The 18,798-nt window shown below is 42.6% G+C and overlaps 3 protein-coding genes across 5 annotated transcripts in view; 1 reads left to right on the plus strand and 2 right to left on the minus strand.

Moving 5' to 3' along the window:
• Nucleotides 1-3,754: 3,754 nt before the first annotated feature.
• Nucleotides 3,755-9,211, minus strand: mok (MOK protein kinase). 2 transcript variants are annotated; one of them, XM_077731063.1, is made up of 13 exons: nt 9,102-9,211; nt 8,245-8,369; nt 7,172-7,286; nt 6,993-7,082; nt 6,860-6,930; nt 6,701-6,779; nt 6,237-6,285; nt 5,973-6,151; nt 5,368-5,469; nt 5,078-5,251; nt 4,813-4,972; nt 4,217-4,402; nt 3,755-4,152 (listed from the first exon to the last, which is right to left on the minus strand). In XM_077731063.1, the coding sequence occupies exons 1-13, from the start codon at nt 9,104-9,106 to the stop codon at nt 4,084-4,086; spliced, it is 1,404 nt and encodes a 467-aa protein (XP_077587189.1). In that variant the 5' UTR covers nt 9,107-9,211; the 3' UTR covers nt 3,755-4,083. The 2 variants fall into 2 exon arrangements, with proteins under 2 accessions (XP_077587189.1, XP_077587188.1); XM_077731062.1 differs by lacking the exon at nt 9,102-9,211 and having other exon boundaries at nt 8,245-8,696.
• On the plus strand, nt 8,614-16,384 carry nemf (nuclear export mediator factor). Its single transcript, XM_077731058.1, has 32 exons — nt 8,614-8,930; nt 9,050-9,118; nt 9,539-9,641; nt 9,758-9,883; nt 9,948-10,096; nt 10,390-10,457; nt 10,537-10,626; nt 10,695-10,768; nt 10,856-10,926; nt 11,133-11,208; nt 11,284-11,424; nt 11,510-11,718; nt 11,839-12,018; nt 12,138-12,201; nt 12,273-12,361; nt 12,431-12,534; nt 12,602-12,664; nt 13,369-13,481; nt 13,564-13,621; nt 13,782-13,840; nt 13,910-14,030; nt 14,086-14,275; nt 14,343-14,385; nt 14,458-14,504; nt 14,585-14,726; nt 14,828-14,905; nt 14,971-15,180; nt 15,257-15,292; nt 15,373-15,479; nt 15,561-15,604; nt 15,747-15,826; nt 15,897-16,384. Exons 1-32 carry the CDS (start codon nt 8,872-8,874, stop codon nt 15,972-15,974), a joined length of 3,141 nt encoding a protein of 1,046 aa, XP_077587184.1. The 5' UTR covers nt 8,614-8,871; the 3' UTR covers nt 15,975-16,384.
• Nucleotides 16,199-18,798, minus strand: part of pole2 (polymerase (DNA directed), epsilon 2) — a 3,780-nt gene continuing 1,180 nt past the window's right edge. Inside the window, exons 6-19 of one of the 2 annotated variants that reach the window (XM_077731059.1) lie at nt 18,656-18,730; nt 18,501-18,584; nt 18,133-18,189; nt 18,005-18,053; nt 17,848-17,920; nt 17,600-17,772; nt 17,431-17,520; nt 17,317-17,371; nt 17,159-17,218; nt 16,999-17,076; nt 16,824-16,932; nt 16,571-16,747; nt 16,394-16,461; nt 16,199-16,312 (exon numbers count right to left, since the gene is read on the minus strand). In XM_077731059.1, the coding sequence (XP_077587185.1) occupies nt 16,294-16,312; nt 16,394-16,461; nt 16,571-16,747; nt 16,824-16,932; nt 16,999-17,076; nt 17,159-17,218; nt 17,317-17,371; nt 17,431-17,520; nt 17,600-17,772; nt 17,848-17,920; nt 18,005-18,053; nt 18,133-18,189; nt 18,501-18,584; nt 18,656-18,730 (1,167 nt within the window). In that variant the 3' untranslated portion in view covers nt 16,199-16,293. Of the gene's footprint in view, nt 16,313-16,393; nt 16,462-16,554; nt 16,748-16,823; nt 16,933-16,998; nt 17,077-17,158; nt 17,219-17,316; nt 17,372-17,430; nt 17,521-17,599; nt 17,773-17,847; nt 17,921-18,004; nt 18,054-18,132; nt 18,190-18,500; nt 18,585-18,655; nt 18,731-18,798 lie in introns of both variants that reach the window. The other variant, XM_077731061.1, reaches the window with a different exon arrangement.

Genomic DNA, 18,798 nt, shown 5'->3' on the forward strand with positions numbered 1-18,798 from the left:
GACTTGGCAACAAAGCCTCGACAGCCCACCTCCACCGGCCACACCTTTACGCTCCAGCCCCGCCCCTCTGCTTCAGCTGCTAAGTTGGTATATCGCAGCCTCTTCCGCTCAAATGCTTCATCGATGGCCTCTTCCCATGGGACAGTGAGCTCAACAATGAAGACACGCCGGCAGGATTTGGACCAGAGGACCAGATCGGGGCGCAGGTTGGTTGTTGCAATTTCTGGTGGGAAGGTGAGTCTCTGGGTGAGGTCCACCCGCATTTCCCAGTCCCGGGCAGCGTTCAGTGGGCCTGGATCCGGAGGAGATGTCTTGGTTCCTCTCTTCTCCCCTTCCCGAACAAAAGTTGTTTTCTGTGGGACTGTAGTCTGGAGAGGCAAGGCATTGGTGGTTACCCTCCTGCTCTCGAGTTCAGCAGCCAGGCACTTCAACACCTGGTTGTGGCGCCAGGAGTATCTTCCCTGCGTTAGGCTGGTCTTGCAACCCACCAAGATGTGTTTGAGGGTTGCCGGGGCTGCACACTGGAGGCAGGCTGGGTCCTCTCCATACCAGACATGTAGATTGGTTGGAGAGGGCAGGACATCATATGTGGCTCCAATGATGAAGCTTAGTCTATTGGCCTCCATGCTCCACAGATCGCCCCACGTGATTTTCCTCCTCTCCACACCTTCCCACTTCATCCAGCGGCCTTGCTGAGCCTGGGAGACCGCTGTGGCACATCTGGCTGCTTCCTCCTGGTGGCGCACTTCCTCCACCACCATGTGCCGCCGTTCAGCTGGGGCAGCCCTTTGCCAGGTGGGTGTTGCTGTCTCCAACCCAAGGCCACCTCTGCCATGTTGGACATGACCCACTATATCCCGGTGTCGGAGGGCGGTCTTTGCCCCCGCAACTGCTGCAGATGGCCTCCATTTCCTCCCCGTTGCTAGGGTTGGAGCGGCACCTCTGACGAATGGATCCCGGGATTCATTGAGAGTCATCTCCAGTCTTGACTTGGCACATTTGTACTCCTCCGTCAGGCCTGAGATTGGTAGGGAGAGAACTCCATTGCCAAACAAGCCAATGCTGCTCAGGCATCTCGGCAGTCCAAGCCACTTCCTCACCTGCGAATTCACCAGTCTCTCCAGCCGATTGGCGTGGGATATAGTGACCTCATAGATGGAAATTGGCCACATGAGACGAGGCAGCAGCCCGAACTGAAAGCACCACAGTTTCAGCTTTCCAGGCAGAGCTGTGCTGTTGATCTGCTTGAGGCCATTGATGGTATCTTGCTTGAGTTGCTCCAACTGCCTCGAATCTTTGAGCTCTGCGCTGTACCAGCGGCCAAGACTTTTGACAGGCTTCTCCAGAATGGTTGGTATTGGCTCGTTGTTGACATGGAACCTCTCATTGGTGAGCTTGCCTTTGACAATGGAGATACTGCGGGATTTGCTGGGTTTTATCTCCATTCGTGCCCATTTGATGTTTCCCTGGAGTTTATCCAGCAGGCGTTTGGTGCATGCGCTTGTTGTTGTTATTGTCGTCATGTCATCCATGTACGCTCTGATTGGAGGAAGACGCAGTCCGCTCTTCAACCGTTCCCCTCCAACCACCCATCGGGATGCTCGGATAATAAGCTCCATTGCCATGGTAAACGCCAGTGGGGATATGGTGCAGCCCGCCATTATGCCAATCTCGAGATGCTGCCAGGCAGTTGTACTAGTCTGTGTTGCAACGCAGAACTGGAGGTCTTGGAAATAGGCTCTGACCAGACCTGTGATGCACTCGGGGACTTGGAAGAAGTTGAACGCTGTCCACAAAACCTCATGAGGCACTGAGCCGAATGCATTGGCAAGGTCCAAGAATACCACATGCAGGTCCTTCTTCTCCTTCTTGGCCGTCTGCACCTGGTGCCAGATGACACTTGTGTGTTCCAGACATCCTGAGAATCCACTTATCCCTGCCTTCTGCACTGAGGTGTCGACAAGGTTGTTCCTCTGCAGGAATGCTGAGAGCCTCTGGGCCACAACACTGAAGAATATCTTTCCTTCCACATTCAGAAGACAGATCTGTCGGAACTGATCGATGGTTGAGGAATTCTTCTCTTTGGGAATCAGGATCCCTCCCGCTCGTCGCCATGCCTTCGGTATAATTCCTTTTTCCCATACCACTCTCATCAGCCTCCAGAGGTACTTCAGCACGCCCGGCGTGTTCTTATAGAAACGATATGGAACGCCGTTGGGTCCAGGGGCTGAGGCAGTTCTTGCCCGCTTTACTGTGCTCTCAACTTCGCTCCATGTTGGGGGCCTTGTTTCCATCTGGTGCTCTGGTGGATGGATTGGTGGCATGTCATCCGGAATGCTGGCTGGCACATGCCTCTGCTTGTCGGAGTAGGTCTTCCTCAGGTGCTCCTCTAGTTCCCCTACGGGTGCTTTGAGGGTCCCAGTTTTCTCCTTGACAAAGAGGTCTTTGACGAACTTGTGGGGATCTCTGTAGAAGGCAGTCCTCGTTCGTTCCTTCTTCTTGTGTTGTTTTCTCAAGCATTCTGCTCTTCGCAGTGTTGCAAGACGCTGCTTGATGTCGCCCTGTAGTGCCTCAAGTCCTTTCCTTTCCACTTCTGTGGCCCTCTTCCACTGTTTTCTCAGGGACCTTCTTTCTTTCACAAGTCTTTCAATCTCTTTTTGTCTCCTGGACTTGAGATGAGCTGCTGGTTCCTTCTGTGTCCTAGGATTCTTCCTCTTCACCCCAAATCTCTCCGATCCATAGTTGTAGATGAAGTCTCCAATTTTGTCCAGCTTCTTGTCCACGCTCCCTTTCAGGCCTTCAAGAAGATGGACAAGGTCTGTGTCGGTGGTTTCCCACTCCTTTTTCTGGCAGGATTTAGGCCACAAGATTTGAGGCTTCCGTCCGTTCATCTTCCTCTCTATTGCCATCTGTGGCTGGATGGGCTCTGGGCTCATGTCCGTTGGTGGATCCGTGCTTGGTTGAGCTTCGTCTGGGGTTCTGATACCCTGTGAACTGTGGTGAGTGTCCCGCCACTGGGCTTCACTCGACTTATTTGTCCTACCTCTGAGGAAGTAGTGGTCAATGCGAGGCCCCTCGCTAAGCTCTTTCAGGCACTTTTTCCTGCCCTGGTGGATCTTGAGACCCTTCTCTGATGTAACCTTTTCCCAGCCACAGATGCAGCTTTGTAGCTTTGTAGCATGCCAGTGCTGTTACTCCGTCAACTGTTGTGCTGAACATTTGATTCGTTGTCGTTTCCGTTGCAAGGTTCGTTACCGTGTGGTCCGTTGATGAGTCATCTTCCGCCCCCGCTCTCGCAGACTCCAGGGGTGTTTTTCCTTTAGAACTTTTCGAAGCGATAATTGGGTGGATCCAAGACACTGTGTAGTGAAAGGCTCCTGCCAGCAAGGGTAGCTAACCCATGCCAGCCCCGTTGGGGTCTATTCCCTCCTGCCAGCAGTCTCTTCAGGCCGTCACCAGGTCTTTCCCAGGTTGTCAGCTGCCCTTTCGCAGCGGTCACTGGTTTTGACACCAGACATCAGACTTCTTTATAGGACTAGGTGTTAAATATCCCTTAATATTCAGCACATCAATTGACAGTGATTGGAGATATCGTCTTACATGGGGTGGGATTTGGCTAGGATCACGTGGTGCCACCTGCACGCCACATCATCAGTTGTTTGCCCCACACGTCATTGGGTGTTTCGGCCACTTATAACAAGACACCCTCTGCATTTTTTTTAATTAAAAAAAATATATATTCATCAGTCAGAAGTCAATACTTTCATTTTTTTTATTGGCTTTTACATCAGATACAACAGCAAAAATGCAGAATTATTCATCAGGGATATAAAGGTGCCTGGTAGGCTACATGGTAAGCATAAAAGTGCTAAATAACATCTACAGTGTGTGTGTATAATTACAGATCAGATTAATAAATGACAATATAATTGGTTCATTGGTACAATTTTTCTATGTAGAAACAAAACGATTCTTGGTCACATCATTGGACGTTAATGGTCAAGCCCTTCATTGTAAAGCAGAGTAACAAAGGGGCTAATGTTATCTTTATTCTGCTCAGCAAAAATAGGGAGAGGGTTATCTTCAGTAGTGCATCTTGTCCAGAGGTGGCATTAAACCTGTTTTCGGGTCCGTCATTTGTTGGTTGTTGGTCTGTGTGGATGTTCAGAAAATAAGGATTTTTTGGGTGGGAAATTAACTAGAAAGTAGTATTTACCTTGGCCAAGTTTGAATGGCACTTCTTTGTGGCAATAGCCGGTAGAGCCCCCCGATAGTTGAAGGCGAACGCTGTAGGGCCCGGGACAGAGCGCTGCGGTCCCGGGGAGGTCATTTTGATTTTGGGTAGTTGGTAGTGGACGCCATTGCGTCGGCTGGGGGGCTCGTCTGTGTGTTTTGGGTTGTGCTGAACAAAAGGGATACAGTTGTTGTTGTTGTTTTTTTTTATATGAAAAGGTAGGTATTATGATGACCTTGAAATACTTGATGTCTTATCCATTCTGACTGGAAAACAACTCGTATATTTTTTTAAATTTGGAGTGTTCATTAGCATATTTAGTTTTAATTTAAAGAAAAAGTTGAAAAATAGGACATTTCTACTTCTATTCTTTAGTAGTATTCCTTTTTAAAGCTTAAAAATGGTAAAATCCAATAACTCTTCCCTTAATTTTTCTAAATTGCATTCATTTTGTTAAGAAAAAAATAACATTCTTAAATTTCAGGAACATATTACATTGTATTTTAGCCATTTATGCATAAACTATGTCACATTATATTGGATTTTAGTACATGTTGTTGTCTCTCTGAAGAACTTACGGTAATTAGAGGGTTGGGCCGGGTGTGTCGCCCCCTCATTTGCTTGCTAAGTCGAGTGGGTCGCCACAAGAGGTCTGAAGTCACCTGAGGTATGTTTTTATGTACACTCTCAAATAGCCCACCAACTCCAGAGTTGCTTTCACTTTTCTTCTCCGCCAACCTGACATAGAAAACATATTGTTATGATGTCATAAAAAAGTCTTCTTAAGGAGTTAAATCTTATTATTTTTTTGTTGTAAAAAGGTTTAGAGGGCCAAAAACTTACCGTATCTCCCGAAAATAAGCATGCCTCAAGGCCGTGGTTGCAGTAATGCGTTCGTCGGCGTCGTAAGCCAGCATCTGATAGAGCAGCGAGACGGCTGGGGCGGCACAGTTGGGCAGCAGACGTGATATTCCGCTGCCTTTCTTGGCAGGGAAGTTGAAATGCATTGTTCGAGACCTGTACGCGATACGTAATCGGCCCCGTTGCAAATGGCGGCCAAATTGCTTGTCATTTTTGGTCAATGGAGAAATTTGATGGCACAAAATGAGAGAAGTTTGGGCGTGACAACCTACTGCTTAAATTTGCGTAAAACACTTTGGTCGGGAGTACCCAGGACGTCATGGATTTTGGCAATCTGGTCCAACTCGTTGGCACCGGGGAAAAGAGGGTTCAGACTGAAAGGTGGAATTGGATTAGCATTAGATAGATGCCTGTAGTTGTCAAGGGCAGTAGATGAGTTGTATTGGGGGTGTCAAACATACGGCCCGAGGGCCGAAATAGGCCCGCCTGGTGGTTTGGTGCGGCCCGGGGAAGAAAGCTGCATTGTATAAAAAAATATGAATTTTCTTGCAAGTTTGTAGTTCTTGTATTATCCGCTAGGGGGCGCGGTGTTTAAGTATGTGCAGACAACATGAATTGACATTTATTTATGTTCTTATGTTATTCTCTTGTTCATAATGTAAAAGGAAAATTCTTTTCATAAACATTTTGATAATTTACTCATTCTTTGCACTAATTATTAGTATTAGTGACTAATACAAAGGAAAAAAAGTGGGCTTATTGTTAGTTGTATGTCATTTTGCAATGAGTTTACTGGTCCGGCCCGCTTGATCTCAAATTAAGCTGTATTGGGCCCGCAGATCAAAGGGAGTTTGACACCCCTGAGTTAGATGGTCACCTCATAATTTCGAAGAAGACACAACCGGCGCTCCAGATGTCCATTTTGAGACTGTAGTAGCCATCGGTCATGAGGCATTCGGGGGCACGGTACCAGCGTGTGGAGATGTACTCAGTGTGCGGTGGGGTGGAGTAAACGCTCCTGCACGAGCCGAAGTCGCCCAGCTTTAGAGTGTTTTGCTAAAAAAAAAAAAAAAAAGAATAGGATATATCAATATAAGTCCCACTTTTGATGATTTGATCAATTAAAAAAAAGAAATCTCACTTTGATCAGAATGTTTTCTGGTTTCACATCTCTATGGAAGATCCCAGAACTGTAAAAAAATAAAATAACATTGTAATTTATGTATATATATATATTTATATATAGGTATTTTTCAGATTATAAATCTCACCCACCAATCAATATGCAATAAATAGGAAAAAAAAACATATATGTCATATTTTTAGGAGGCATTTTTTTATTGTTGACTACTTTTTACTTCTTTTTATTTATTATTTATTGATCATTTGTGCACTCAATGGTGAAGCTTTAAATCTCATTAAACTTGTATAATAGTAAAATTGAGAAGATTCTAGACTTATAAAACATAACTAGCTGTGAGTGTAGTAAGAGAGAAATAATACATATATAAGTCGCAGGCCCAGCCAAACAAAAACAAAAATTATAGTCCAAAAATAATCAGATAATTTACAGCAATTTGGTGCACAAAGTGATTTGGTAGTTACCTGTGCATGTGGTCCAGGGACTTGCACAGCTGGTACATGTAGTGTCGGACTGTCTGATCTGGGGGAGGAGTCTGTTTAGCTGCAAGACAACGGCATAATCATTGAGACCGCAAGGTGAAAATGTCATTTTGATATTTCGTTGGGATGAGTTAGGCCTACCTCGAATAAACTCGTAGATGTTCATCTCCATCAGCTCACAGATTAGAGAAACCGTGCCCGTTTCCTTGTCGCTGAAACGATGAATCAGTGAATAATGCATCTCAAAGCTACAGAAATGAACGTAAAGACTCACAAAATGAGTTCATGTAGGTGGATAATATTAGCATGTGGGCTGAGCCTCCTCATGGCTTGAACCTCGCGTAGATTGTTGGCCTGTTCCACACTTTCCAAGATAGGACACAATATTTACAACCAAATATATAAGGTAAAAAAAAACATAGTCTTTTACATAGTCAGAATTTGCCTGCTTACCTATTGAAGGTTTGCTTCATGGTCTTGCATGCATACAACTTGCCATCCTTCAGACTTTGAGTTTTGACCACCACGGAGAAGGAACCTTCGCCAATCTTCTTGATTATTTTGTAGCCTTTAATAATATATGTACATTTTATTACTATTTTAGTTTTGCAGGGCAACAGTGGGAAGATTTTTTTTCTGCCTGAGAAACTCTGTTCAATAGATATTGAATACTGTGCGGCTATAAAACCCTTGTGGACCATTAGGCACACTGGGGTTGGGAATTGGGATTTGAGAACAACTTCATTCATTGTTCTACTTGCGTATCTGCAGTAAGAAGTGTTCATTACAAGTACACAATATTCAAAAATATTAATAGTAAATCAAGATTATTGGTGGTAGTAATACACAGTGGTTGTTAAAATGAGTCACTACAATCCAACTATTGGCCAAAATTGACATTTAAAAAAAATGTGTTTCATATTGTTACATCAATTGCTGAAAATATGTAACAGCAATACAAATCATAGTTTTCCTTCAATAGTAATATCATATAGATTTATTTATCATAAATAACCCAGAAATAATTGTTTTTAAACAACAGTTCTAACTGTATTAAGCTGCACAGTCATAAACCTTTACTGTAAACACATTGTATACACTGAAAATCAAGGGGAAATACAATATTATTGTGCATTATTATTATTATTTCTCAGCAGTTTTGCAATGCAATACATGGATTCAAGATAAATACATCTCGCAGTGCGTTTCTCTGCTTTGTCCTTGTTTTTAGCACCCACTATAGTAAGCACAAGGCCTTTCAAATGCACACTGTTATGAAATTTGCTTGTAGAAGAGCACTTAGCTCCGCTAACCCGGCTGCTCGCTTGACCGTTGCCTTGGCAACGGACCACGCTTTTGCCCTCCCCTCTTGACCCAGCCGGCGAAAGGCAGAGACGTCTTCCGCCTCTTAAATGGATACTTTTAAATGCCTCGATTACAAACTGAATGTAAATATCTTTAACCAAATACAATGTTGTTGTGATTATTATTCGTCGAGAAATGGCTGTAAAAAATACACTCCATACCCTTTTTCCAGAGGTGGGCGGTGACCGCAAGCTCCCCTGCCTTGTCACCGGGCTGCAGGCTCCGGTCGCTCCGGTCCCTCCACTCGCTGTTCGACGACGTCTTGCACGCATTCCGAAGGTTTGCCCTGTTTTTAACACCGATAAGCCAGTTGGAGTAGTGCAACATGAGTGCACATTGGCTTCCAATAGGCCTAGCATGAGCCTAATGCTTGAACAAGGCCACAAAATAGTTCCTAATGAGCCCAATTGATATCGGGAGTGAAACGTCGCCGTTAAAATCACTCCGCTCATTTGGGTGGGGCTACTTCACGTCACTTCTTTTCGTATAATTTTTCCCCCTGTAAAAATCCTCCCAATGCACGCTCACAACTTGCACAAGCCCATTAACTAATGATTAGCATTTTTTTTTAATTGTCAGTGAACATGAAAAAGAAAACAGCTCAGTCCAATCTACGCATGCGTAATAGCTGCTTGTGATAGATGGCATACACGAGGCTAGATGTCTCAAGTCTGATGTGTGCTCGGGTATTCATGCGCATGTGTACTAAATCTGACGTTCTGCCACTGTTGTGCAAGCCATTTCCAACATTTACGCTATTTCCCTCATGTTAGAAACTTAAAATCATCATGAAAACCAGGTATACCACGGCAGACATCAGGGCTGCTATCTCTGAGATAAACACAAAGTAAGTGGCATTTCCGATGACTCCATATTCGCGTTACGTTAGCCAATACTATATGCTAACGTATTTACACGCTTAACGCATCGTGGACGTTTTCTGCTTTTCGATTTGCTTCGTGACAGCTTCATCGGCATGAGAGTGAACAACGTGTATGATATAGACAACAAGACGTACCTCATCCGGCTACAAAAGTAAGCAGAGCCGACTAATTACACTCATCACTCGAGTCATGTGGCTGCAAAGTTTTCATAAGTACTTTGCATCTCCAGCGAAATCGCCTGACGTCACCAAAGAATGAAAAGCGATGATGTCATCGTCTGCATCATTTTTATTCTGTGCAAATGTATCACTCTTTTTTTGTTGCAATGATCAGTATCAATCTTCTTATTTACAATGATTTGGACGCCCATTGCCGTCAATGGCAACCAATGAGATAATATAGAGCACAAAGTGGTGGCCCGGGGGCCAAATCTGGCCCGCCGCATCATTTTGTGTGGCCCGGGGAAAGTAAATTATGAGTGCCAACTTTCTGTTTTAGGATCAAATTAAAATGAAGAGTATAGATGTATATTAAATTTCCTGATTTCCCCCCTTCCATTTTGTTTAAAAAGGCCTGACAGCAAAGCCATTATCCTGCTGGAATCTGGCATCCGGATCCACTCCACAGACTTCGAATGGCCCAAAAATATGATGCCATCAGGTTTTGCTATGAAAGTAAGGACCTCCTCCTTATTCTAAATAGCATTACTACTTTCCCAAAAAAAAGTATTTTTTTCAAGGGGAATCTTTATTGTGCAAATGTAATTTTGAATTGAAAATGTGATTTGCAGTGCCGCAAGCACCTGAAAACACGACGTCTCGCCCACATAAAGCAACTTGGCATTGACAGAATCGTTGACCTCCAGTTTGGCTCCGATGAGGCCGCGTACCACCTCATTGTGGAACTCTACGACCGAGTAAGGACGTGCCACTCCCTTCAAATCACTGTAAATCCCAGCTAATCCAGCATCTCATCCGCAGGGTAACATTGTTCTCACAGATCACGAGTATACCATCCTCAACCTCCTGCGTTTCCGCAACGCCGAGGCCGAAGATGTCAAGATCGCCGTGAGGGAACGCTACCCCGTGGAGAATGCCAGACCCCCAGAACCCCTCATTACGTTGCAACGGTAACTTTTGCAACAGCCAAAAAAATAATGCATAAAAACTGACTTTTTCACCCATTGCATAGATTTAGCCTATTTCTTTTGCCTACAATATTAAAATGGAATTTTTCCCCTCATTCCCCTCTATGAGTACCTCTATATAAATTCAATGTTATTTTGGCTGGAATGTCATTTTATTAATATCACATTTAAGTTATTCAGAGCTGTTTGTAGCATTCCACAGCCAGATTATTTGTTTGTTCCGGCTAATATTCCTTATTTCTCTTAATTCATTTAAAAAATATATCTCCTTCTAGACTCTCTGAAATCATCAGCCAAGCACAGAATGGAGACCAAGTGAAAAAAGTGCTGAACCCCCACCTTAGTACGTATTGATACAAAATGACGTCCTTTCAATTTATGCTCATTATATTCCAAAAGTATATTTTGATCAACTTTCTCAGCTTATGGAGCCACACTCATCGAGCATTGTTTCATACAAGCTGGACTTTCGGGCTCAATGAAAATTGACAGTCAAGTTGATGCTTCTCAAGGTACATTTACATGTTTTATACTCATGGCCAGTTATGAAAGTTAATATCAATTTGTGTGTATGTTTTAGTTGCAACTAAAATCTTGGAAGCCTTGCAAATGGCAGAGATGTACATGGAGAAAACAGAGTGTTTCAGTGGCAAAGTATGTTTATGGTGTAATTTTATTTATTATTATTATTATTTTTATATATGTTGCCAGTTGTAAACCATTACATGTTTTGTATTGAAGGGCTACATCATTCAAAAGAGTGAAAAGAAAGCAAGTTTAACCCCCGTAAAAGCCAGTGAAGAGCTTCTCACGTAAGTCATGACCCAGATTTTTTGATAGAATATTTTATTTTGGGTAAATGATTACAAATTGCAATAGAAAACAAATATTTCTTGGGTTTTTTTTCTGCTGTGGTGGTTGCTAAAGTCTTAATATAATTCGGGTAAACCAACAATTTTCATTGATGTCTTTGTAATGTAAAAAATATATATATATATATATATTTCTATAATTTCAGGTATGATGAATTCCACCCGTTCCTCTTTGCCCAGCATTTAAAAAGTCCCTATCTGGAATTTGACTCCTTCAACAAGGTCAGTGGATTTATATGTATCATACTGTAATTTTTGCATTGATTTATTTTTCTTCTGCCATTGTTTTCTCATCAGGCTGTGGATGAGTTCTACTCCAAGATGGAGAGCCAGAAAATCGACATGAAGGCCTTACATCAAGAAAAACAGGCTTTAAAGAAGTTAGAGAATGTTAAGAGGGATCACGAGCAGCGTCTGGAGGCCTTGCATCAAGTTCAGGTGAACACTTTGTCCACAAATGCATTCCCTCTTGCCCGTCTGAGTGGTTTGAGCAATTTGGCGTTCTCGTCTGGTCACGTGACAGGAGGTGGACCGAGTGAAAGGCGAGCTAGTGGAGATGAATCTGGGCGTGGTAGAGAGGGCACTGCAGGTGATTTGCAGCGCGCTGGCCAACCAGGTGGATTGGACGGAGATCGGCGCCCTGGTCAAGGAGGCGCAGGGTGCCGGAGACCCAGTGGCGTGCGCCATCAAAGACCTCAAGCTTCAGACCAATCACATCACCATGCTTTTAAAGTGAGAGCGATTTGAATCCCTGAAACTCACAATCTGAACAATTTGGACATCTTGAAAATAGTATTTGTCAAAATAGTCACATTTTTTTATCTTGAACATAAATCATGGATCTTCTTCTAGGAATCCGTACATCTCTGAAGAGGAAGAGGAGGAGGAGGAGGAAGCCTTGAAAGAGGTCGTTCAGTTGAAGGGCAAGAAAAACAAAAATAAAGACAAAGGTCAGAACAAGAAACTGCAGAAGAATAAGCCCATGTTGGTGGATGTGGATCTCAGCTTGTCAGCTTACGCCAATGCCAAAAAGTAGGTTTATAAATCAGGCAACTTTTTTTTAACTGGTGGTAATAATGCCATGAACATTGGACTTTTTTTTCTCCTATGAATGAAAAATCAGCAAAAAACAGCATTATTAATGTCTTCAGGTACTACGACTGCAAACGCACTGCTGAGAAAAAGGAACAGAAAACCATCCAAGCAGCAGATAAGGTAAGAACTTCACACCACTTTTTTTTTGGCGACACCATTAAAAAATAAAAGCTCTTCTAACTCGATTAAAGGCCATGAAATCGGCTGAGAAAAAGACCCAGCAAACCCTGAAGGAGGTCCAGACGGTAACCACCATTCAAAAAGCCAGGAAGGTCTACTGGTGAGTGGCAGAACATAATAATACATGTTCAGGGTTTTCACTTTACTCAAAAATCCTAATTTTTGTCAGGTTTGAGAAGTTCCTTTGGTTCATCACATCTGAGAACTACCTTGTCATCGCCGGGCGGGACCAGCAGCAGAACGAAATGATCGTCAAGCGCTACCTGCGGGCCGGTAAAGACGCCACTCGCTTTCTCTTCTTAATATTGTGCGTCAATCTACAATTTTTGCCACTTTCCAGGTGACATTTACATCCACGCTGACCTTCATGGCGCCACCAGCTGCATCATCAAAAACCCCTCAGGTCAGTTAACCCCAGTTTGGATTTTTCCGCCGTCTTCATCCCCACGTCTACGCCAGTGTTTCCCAACCACTGTGCCGCGGCACACTGGTGTGCCGTGAGCAATGGTCAGGTGTGCCGTGGGAAATTGCAAGAAGTCATACAATGTGATATTGAGAGAGAAAAATTTATATGAATATAAGGAGATTATAAAGGAACTATTACAAGAATCAAATCAAAATATGATGGACGTTAAATTGTAGATTATACTATTATTTGATTCAAGTTGTCAAACAGTAATTTTTTTGCTCTTTCTCTAAGTCGAAACGGAAGTTGTCTGGTTTCTAGGGCAGCAACTTTTGCCGACGTAAAGTCTGTGTGAGAACAATTTTTTTTGCGGAATATTAGGAGATTTAAGTAATATTTAGAGAAAAATCATAAAATGATGCGATCAATAACTTTACTTGGTTATTTGCATCACTCAAACCGGAAGATGTTCAGGGTCCACAGGCCAGATTTCCGTGACATTAGGTCATTGTGAAAAATTTGATTTTGGAATAATTTTGGATGCGATTTCTGCTGATAAAACTTCGATGAGAATAACTATTATAAATATAGGCGACAAAGATTTTCAGATGGTGGTGTCCCTTGAGATTTTTTTCAATGCAAAAAGTGTGCCTCGGCTCAAAAAAGGTTGGGATACACTGGTCTACGCTATCCCGTTCCAGGTATTCCCATCCCCCCTCGCACGCTAACCGAGGCGGGTACGATGTCGGTGTGCTACAGTGCCGCTTGGGATGCTAAGATCGTCACGAGCGCTTGGTGGGTCCACCATCATCAGGTAAGTGGGGAAGGGGGAGTTGGAAAATGGTCAAAATGAACTTGATTAATTAGGCTTTAAACATGTGTCTGCTTTGAATTAGGTGTCTAAGACTGCACCTACGGGAGAGTACCTGACTACAGGCAGCTTCATGATAAGAGGTGAGACTACAACAAAAACATTGGTCACCTCAATTAATCCATTATCAAATTTTAGAGTCTTTTATTAGCATTTTTTTATTATTTTTTATATTTTTTAAAATGTTTTGAGGGAACTGAACCCTGGACCCCTTTTAGAATTGATAGCAATTTGTTTCCTCAGGAAAGAAAAACTACCTGCCGCCTTCCTACTTGATTATGGGCTTCGGCTTCCTTTTTAAGGTAAACCCTCAACTGTTAAAGTTTTTTTTTCCCAAGGATTTTCCAAGTGACATTTTCTCTCCTCTCAAGGTGGACGAACAGAGCGTGTTCCGCCACAAAGGTGAGCGCAAAGTCAAGACAGTGGAGGAGGACGTAGAGGAAATGGCATCCCGCACGGCTGACATGCTGGAGGAAGGGGAAGAGCTCATTGGTAATGACTCACTGTCCTTGTCATGATTACAAACTGATCATAAACGCATAAATAGGCGAGGATAGTGACGATGAGGATAAGAAAGAGGACGTCGAGACCCAAAATGGCGATGAAAAAGAAGCAGAGGAGACAGTGGCTGTGCCGAGCGACTCGGGGAGCGAAGAAGAAGTTAACGGAGAGGAAACCACCGCGGAAATGAACTACCCGGACACTACCATCACTCTGACTCACCTGCAGCCCAACAGGTAGAAACTCTGCAAAATAATGTTAATTTAAAGTGGGATAAATCACAGTTTTTTTTTTTTTAACTAGGAGCTCTCAGAATGTCACAGTCAGCAAAGAAGAGGTGGCACAGGTTGTCAGGCACGGAGCACTTTTCACACAATTCCATCCACACAACGACTTTAAACAATGAATCTCTCTCCAGAATGTCGACATGCAAGGGCGGAGGCACATGACGGCCAAACAGAGAAGGTGAGTAAAAGGGGAAAGTTGTTTTAAACTAGGTTTTTTTTTAGGTGGATTTCAGTAATCGAGGGATATGGTTTTGATAGGGACGGGAAGAAGAAGAATCTCGTGCAAGAAGTAAGCAAACCAGTAAAGAAGAGTGAAGTCGCGCCAGCCGAACAAGAAGTGGATAAAGGATCTAAAAGCGGTGTAGGAGCGACCCAGCCGCCACCCAAGAGAGGCCAGAAGGTCAGATTCTTGAATCAAATCTTTTTTTTTTTCATCTTTTGTAGATTAAAAAGGAAATATTGTGACATTCAAGCCTATTCTCCACTATGTGCCCTCAACAGAACAAGCTCAAGAAAATCAAGGAGAAATACAAGGACCAGGATGAAGAAGACCGGGAGCTTATGATGCAGCTGCTTGGGGTACGTACGTGCTTCCACCTGCACGTAGTAACGCAGTTCTTTCTGAACTGTCGTTGTCTTCGCAGTCGGCAGGAACCAACAAGGAAGAGAAGGACAAAGGGAAGAAAGGCAAGAAAAGGAAAGCGAATGAAGAGGTGGCTAAAAAGCCGCCGCCAATTCAGAAGCCCCCTCCCAAACCAAGGCAAGTGGCGAGCAATGTCAGGAAATCGGAGCAGACGGCCGTCGAGGGGGAGGAGTCGGCGGCGGCGGCGGCTTTTGGGGAGCCAGATGAAAAGGTATTGCAGGAGATTCTGCTTGGTGCTAATGGGAATTCTACGTGAAATTATATTTAAATTTCGTGTCTTCTTTCAGGAGGATGATGTGGATCCAGACAACCCCGGCGCAGAGGTGACAGTCATCCAACTTCTCAATGTTTGTCCATTCTGAGAATAGCACTCTACCATCTTTCTTCATCTTGTCAACATTAGGAAGCCGAGAACCTTCTCACCTCACTGACGGGCCAACCTCACCCAGAGGACGTGCTGATGTTCGCCGTGCCCGTGTGCGCGCCCTACAGCGCGCTCTCCAACTGCAAGTATGTCTTCCATCTAACCCTTCACTCAAAACCTCAGCAGGGAAGGGAAGAATCATGTTGTTTTTGTTTTTTCACCTCCAGGCACAAAGTTAAACTGACGCCGGGCTCACAGAAGAAAGGCAAAGGTAACTTGATTATCCATAAATCCATAATTAATGTATGCCATATACTTCATAGGAAAATGTGCCATTTTGCTTCTTACCAATTCTTTTTTCTAAAATAATCCTGATTATTAAAGGGTTTTTTTTGTGTTTTTTTTTTTTTAAGCCGCCCGCACGGCCCTTTTGAGCTTCATGAAATCCAAAGAGGCTTCAGTTAGAGAAAAGGATTTGCTACGCAGTGTCAAGGTACAGAATTCTATTATGGTTATAGTCGTTAGTGGAACTGGAAATGATTGGTGGTTTATTTGTGCCACAGGATGCTGATCTATCCAGAAACATGCCTGGTAAAGTTAAAGTGTCTGCTCCTAACTTGCTGGCTGTCAAGAGGAAATAAGGACTTTTTTTTTTTTTAAACAAAATGGACCTCATTTGATGAGCTAAATGATTTAAATTGGAAGATATGGACACAATCATCAACTGATCTTCCAATCATGTTTTGGGAAAAGCACAGGGACAATATGCAAGCTCTGCCAAAGGTAGGATTTGAACCTTCAACTTCTGAGCTGTCGCAACTGATCACAAATGTCAGGCTGATCATTAATAATGGAAAACAAATCATAGTGTAAGAAACATGATTTATTTCTCTAAAAAACATTTTTTTAAACAAATTGTATACATTTTAATGTACAAAAAAAAGAAAATTCAGCTTTTTCTTAAAGTCCTTGAAGTTTGCTGTGGAGACATAATAATAATAATCATTAAGATTGTTAATAATTTGTTTTAAATAAACCAAATGTATAGAAACATGCCTACCTGTCCTCAATAGTTCTGTTGGATGGATAATAGACTTTAAATGTAAAACCGCTTCTTGGAAAAGAGCCCTATGTTAACCATTTCAAAAATAATCATACAAATTTAGTTTATTGACTGCCATTGACAACAATAGAAATTTAAAAACATGCATTTTTTTTAACCTTGATCCTTACATACCGGATTGACGCAAAGACAGTCAAAGTGCGTGACGTTGAAGGGGTCGTACTTGTCCGCAAAGACGATGACGTCGGGGACGGGATACAAACGCAATGCATAGTCGTACGCCCAGAAAACGGGGGTGACGTGGAGCGGCAACGGCGCCAGGTGAGCTTGGGACAGGACAGTCCGGACAAACTGCCCAACAAAGTAGCGTCAAAGACAAATAATACAAAGTAGGACTTGGCAAATATTGCAAAGGATTCATTCTCACATGGTTGGGAATGTCCAGGTTGGTGTTAGGTAAGCCGACACAATTTCTACACATTTTGTTGACAAGATCTTCTCGGATGATTACTATTTCTTGGCTGCAGTACTGGATTCTACAGGTTCAAATCTTCGATTAAGTCTTGCTCATAGGAAATAGTTTGCGTTGAGGGTTAGATTACCTGCACGGGTTAGTGGTGAATACAGAGAAAGGAACTCTTTCCCGGAATTCCTCGGTGATGTGATTGGATAATGGTGGTCTGTAATTAGACAGTTCTACATTTTTTAATGGTGGTAAAAACAATTATATCAGTTAACTAAATTCCTAAATATGAGATTTACCGTGGGAGGATAGTACCCGGGCCTGGGTCTTCAGGGCCAGGAACAAACACAAAGCGACTACTGCAGATTTAAAAAAAATAAAAATTAAAAAAAAGGACGATAATTGTGAGAAATGTTTCATAAAAAAAAAATCCTTATAATTGTGCACTCGCTCTTACTTGTTGTGTATATTAGGATGAGCACATATGCTGTCAGCCAACAATTTCAGCGACTCTATAATAAGAATAGTTGTCACTAAAATGCATTATTTAATATTAATGTTAAGAGCTCACCTTTGAGAGATTTGATTTGATTTTTCCCATATGGGACGGAAGAGAAGTTCCCACAAAAGATGAAACACGTGGGAGGCATTGCAGCATATCCTGGTGGTAATTATGTTCAAAGTTACATCACTTATTTAAAATATATATATATTTAAATACCTGTTGTATTGACATGTACCTGAAAACATGAGGTTGAGCTTTTCCATGACTTCTACGCTATCCAGCCACACGTCGGAAAGCACGACAAACATGGCGTCCTCGTTCTCCTCCTCCAGCTGTTTGAGTTTGGCTGACGCCTTTACCGATGTTGTGGATGGACCACCGAAGAAGTTGATGTTGCCAAAGTACGCCCTGATGAAGGCAAGTTTTTAATGGTAACTATCATCATCATTAGTGCTGATTTCTTCTTTTTTTTTTTTTGTTTACCTGGTGGCTGTTGAAGGCTCAATAGGTGGGGTGCCAAAACCATTGACATGGAACTCCGAATCCTCGTAAGAGCCTAAAATATCAATATCGATATTTTCTAAATCGTTAAGTTTAACCATAACCGTCAAATCCAAAGTATTGTGTTTATTTCCCTTACCTTCAGCCAGTACAAAACTGCATTCTGTATAAAGACCATTATGAAACTGGTGCAAAATTCCATTAAGGTAAATAGAAAAACTGTACTTTGATTAATTTAAACCATTCAAAATTATTATAGAAGGATATTGCCCTGGACATATTGAGTGCAATTGTTCCAGTTGGATCCTCCAGGTAGAATTTCCCCTTTAAATTACAATAAAAGGGAAACATTTTAGACACTGACTCACAATATAAACATTTTTGTAATTCTGCAACACTAGTGTATGTAACTAGAAAATACTCTGAAAATACTTCTGGGAAAAAAAAGTGGGTTTGTAACTTGGATAGTTCATATTAAGCCATATTCCATATATAGAGACCTTCATAAGTAGAGGTAGCACTATAATCTACATTTAGATGTGCTTTTTTGCTGTCAATATCGAATTTTTGATGCAGTAATATGTCACTGGGACGACTGTAATATGTTGAGTATGCGATATGGCATTCCACTTTACCTCTTTTAGCTGTGTGATCATCCCAAGGACAATAACACTCCCCAGTTTAGTGGTGCTCCCGAGCAAAGCTTCAATAGTCTTCAGCTAAACAAAAAAATAGCAGTCAGCTAAGCTAAGGGGAGAATGGATTGGACATGTGACCAAAAATATCATACCTGAAATTTGTTTTGATTGGGCACTACAGTAGCTCCAATGATTGGCGGGGTGAACAGTTCGTGCCGACGTGTGCGCTAGAAACAAGTAGATGTTAAAAATGAGTAAATAGGAAAGAGGAATTTAGTAAGGGATAAAAATCAGA

This window comes from Stigmatopora nigra, chromosome 13, assembly GCF_051989575.1.
Source record: "Stigmatopora nigra isolate UIUO_SnigA chromosome 13, RoL_Snig_1.1, whole genome shotgun sequence".
Taxonomy (NCBI): Eukaryota; Metazoa; Chordata; class Actinopteri; order Syngnathiformes; family Syngnathidae; genus Stigmatopora; species Stigmatopora nigra.

What these genes read in the sequence shown, in the direction of transcription:
- mok (XM_077731062.1), bottom strand. Translation starts at nt 8,410, where the DNA reads ATGTTGCACTACTCCAACTGGCTTATCGGTGTTAAAAACAGGGCAAAC. An exon ending in CACCTACATGAACTCATTTT is followed by an intron (nt 6,931 to 6,992) that starts GTGAGTCTTTAC and finishes TCATCGTTTCAG; the next exon opens with CGACAAGGAAACGGGCACGG. An exon ending in GGCCCAACCCTCTAATTACC is followed by an intron (nt 4,403 to 4,812) that starts GTAAGTTCTTCA and finishes CCTTTTGTTCAG; the next exon opens with CACAACCCAAAACACACAGA.
- nemf (XM_077731058.1), top strand. Translation starts at nt 8,872, where the DNA reads ATGAAAACCAGGTATACCACGGCAGACATCAGGGCTGCTATCTCTGAG. An exon ending in AGTGCTGAACCCCCACCTTA is followed by an intron (nt 10,458 to 10,536) that starts GTACGTATTGAT and finishes CAACTTTCTCAG; the next exon opens with CTTATGGAGCCACACTCATC. An exon ending in CATCATCAAAAACCCCTCAG is followed by an intron (nt 12,665 to 13,368) that starts GTCAGTTAACCC and finishes ATCCCGTTCCAG; the next exon opens with GTATTCCCATCCCCCCTCGC.